The sequence below is a fragment of the Elephas maximus genome, chromosome 17 (genome assembly GCF_024166365.1).
Source record: "Elephas maximus indicus isolate mEleMax1 chromosome 17, mEleMax1 primary haplotype, whole genome shotgun sequence".
In the NCBI taxonomy this organism is placed as follows: Eukaryota; Metazoa; Chordata; class Mammalia; order Proboscidea; family Elephantidae; genus Elephas; species Elephas maximus.
Window position 1 is genome coordinate 43,070,403 of NC_064835.1, and position 2,140 is coordinate 43,072,542.

A 2,140-nucleotide genomic window follows, 5' to 3' on the forward strand; every position below is an offset into this window, starting at 1 on the left:
TGGGTGTGGGAGCTGTTTACTTTTATAGATCAGCTGAGAGAGAACCATGCAGGATGGTCATTCGATGTCCCAGAGGTGGATCCTAGACACCCATGTGCCATCTGCAGGGCCTCTGATGGTTTTTACAGTGTCAGGGCCATGTGCATTGTACCACCTTTGTCTCTGTTGTTTTTCCTCCAAACATGGAAGACACTTTGTTACTTGCTCACAGGAGAGGCCCACCCTCCCCTTGGTTCTCTCCACACTTGCTGCACCCACCAAGGGATTTGCATATTGTTCCCCAGGGAGGACCTTCCCTGGCAAAGTCTGAGATAAAAGGTCAGCTCAAGTCTGCCTTTCCTTACCAGGACTCATCAGTTCAACTTCTCAAAATGAGGTTTCCTGCTCAGCTCCTGGGGCTGTTAATGCTCTGGATCCCTGGTAAGGACAGAGGGGGGCTGGGAAAGGAGAAGGAGGTGGGGAGGATGAGCTCTGGGGGCACCACAGGTTCCTGTGTGTATTCTGTTCTAAGGTTAGATGAGTATGTCACACCCACTCTGAGAGGCATGTGGTGTTTAGATGTGTGAAACTGAGGAGAACACAAGAGTAAGAGGGGCCTGCTCTTTGGTGAAGTTTTTAACAGAGAAAGGGGTTCTTTTATGCCTGGCGAATCTCAGGGCTTTTTTTTTGAAATTATCTGTTTTGGGGTATGAATAAAAATTTCATACATACACACCCATACAATGATTTAGCCTGAAATAAATAGCAGAAGGGAACTATGAAAATGGCTCTTAATATTGGTACATAACCTTGCACTTCTCTCTCGTTATTTTAGCATCCAGTGGGGATATTGTGATGACCCAGACTCCACTCTCCCTGCCTGTCACACTTGGAGAGCCAGCCACCATCTCCTGCAAGTCCAGTGAGAGCCTCGTAGATAGTGATGGAGACACCTATTTGAGCTGGTATCAGCAGAAGCCTGGCCAGCCCCCACGGCCCCTGATCTATAAGGTTTCTAACCGGCTCTCTGGGGTTCCAGACAGGTTTGTTGGCAGTGGGTCAGGGACAGATTTCACTCTGAAAATCAGCAGAGTGGAGGCTGATGATGTCGCAGTTTATTACTGCATGCAAAGTACAAAAGTTCTTCCCACAGTGGTACAACCCTGCACAAAAACCTCTCTGCTTGGGGTGGCCCAGCTGCCTAAATGTGTGGCCTGTGTGGGGAGCAGGCCCAACAGATTCTCTGAGGCTGCTAAGAGGACGATGTCGGAGACCTCAGGGGAATGGGTTGCAGCTGAGGACTCTGGACCATGAGTGCCTCTGTTATACCTCAGACACTGCCCAGTTGTGGCTGGTCAGCTGCACCAATCTTCATGTGGCAGAGCCAGTAGGGAGGATGAAGTCCAAGTGCCTCTGAGCCACTAGAGCTGACGCCCAGAGAGCTGACTGAGAGCTCATCCTAATCCTCCTGCCTGTGTACATTTGTCAGTTAAATTTAGTCAGCATGACAGGCAGACAATTGACACAGATCGTGGCAACACAAATTGGGTATTTGTGGAGGTTTCACAGGCTTCTTTGTATAGTTCATCAGGATAAAATTTGGTGATATTTAGAAATTAGTATTGTCCCACTCTCCCAACCCCCTGCTTCCCATTTTACCACTTACACTTCCCCTTGAATTAAGATAGTTGAAATATTCTATATTAGCTGCCCTCAGGGGAGTGTGGCTGAGAAGAATTTGTGAAGATGATGGTTTTTGAGCCTCCAAATAGCTTTTTGTAAGTTTTTATAAAAAAAAAAAAAATTTTTTTTATCAGACGTGAGACCTTAATTTCACAAGTCTTTGAATTTCCCCAATAACTTCTTATCCCAGAAAAAAAGGAGTTTTTGGCATTTCAAAAGCTGAATTTTAAAAATAAACAGCATAAACTGAAAGAGATGAAAAATAATGGGCATTATACTTTTTTTTTAATAACTACATAATTATCCTTACCTGTGCTTTTTGATTTTTCATGTGGACTCACATTTCCATCTGGGCTTATTTGCTTTTGGTCTGAAGAACTTTCTTCAGCATTTCTGGCCAGCAGGCGTGTTAGCAACGGATTTTCCCATTTCTTGTTTTTCTGCCATTGTCTTTATTTTTGCTTCAGTTTAGAATGAT

General features: G+C 45.0%; 1 gene segment (V, D, J or C); it reads left to right on the plus strand.

Moving 5' to 3' along the window:
* The first annotated feature begins 353 nt into the window (after positions 1-353).
* Positions 354-1,293, plus strand: LOC126060216 (immunoglobulin kappa variable 2-24-like). The segment is given in 2 exon segments: positions 354-420; positions 815-1,293. Coding segments are annotated over 2 exon segments (528 nt in total).
* The last annotated feature ends 847 nt before the right edge of the window (positions 1,294-2,140 follow it).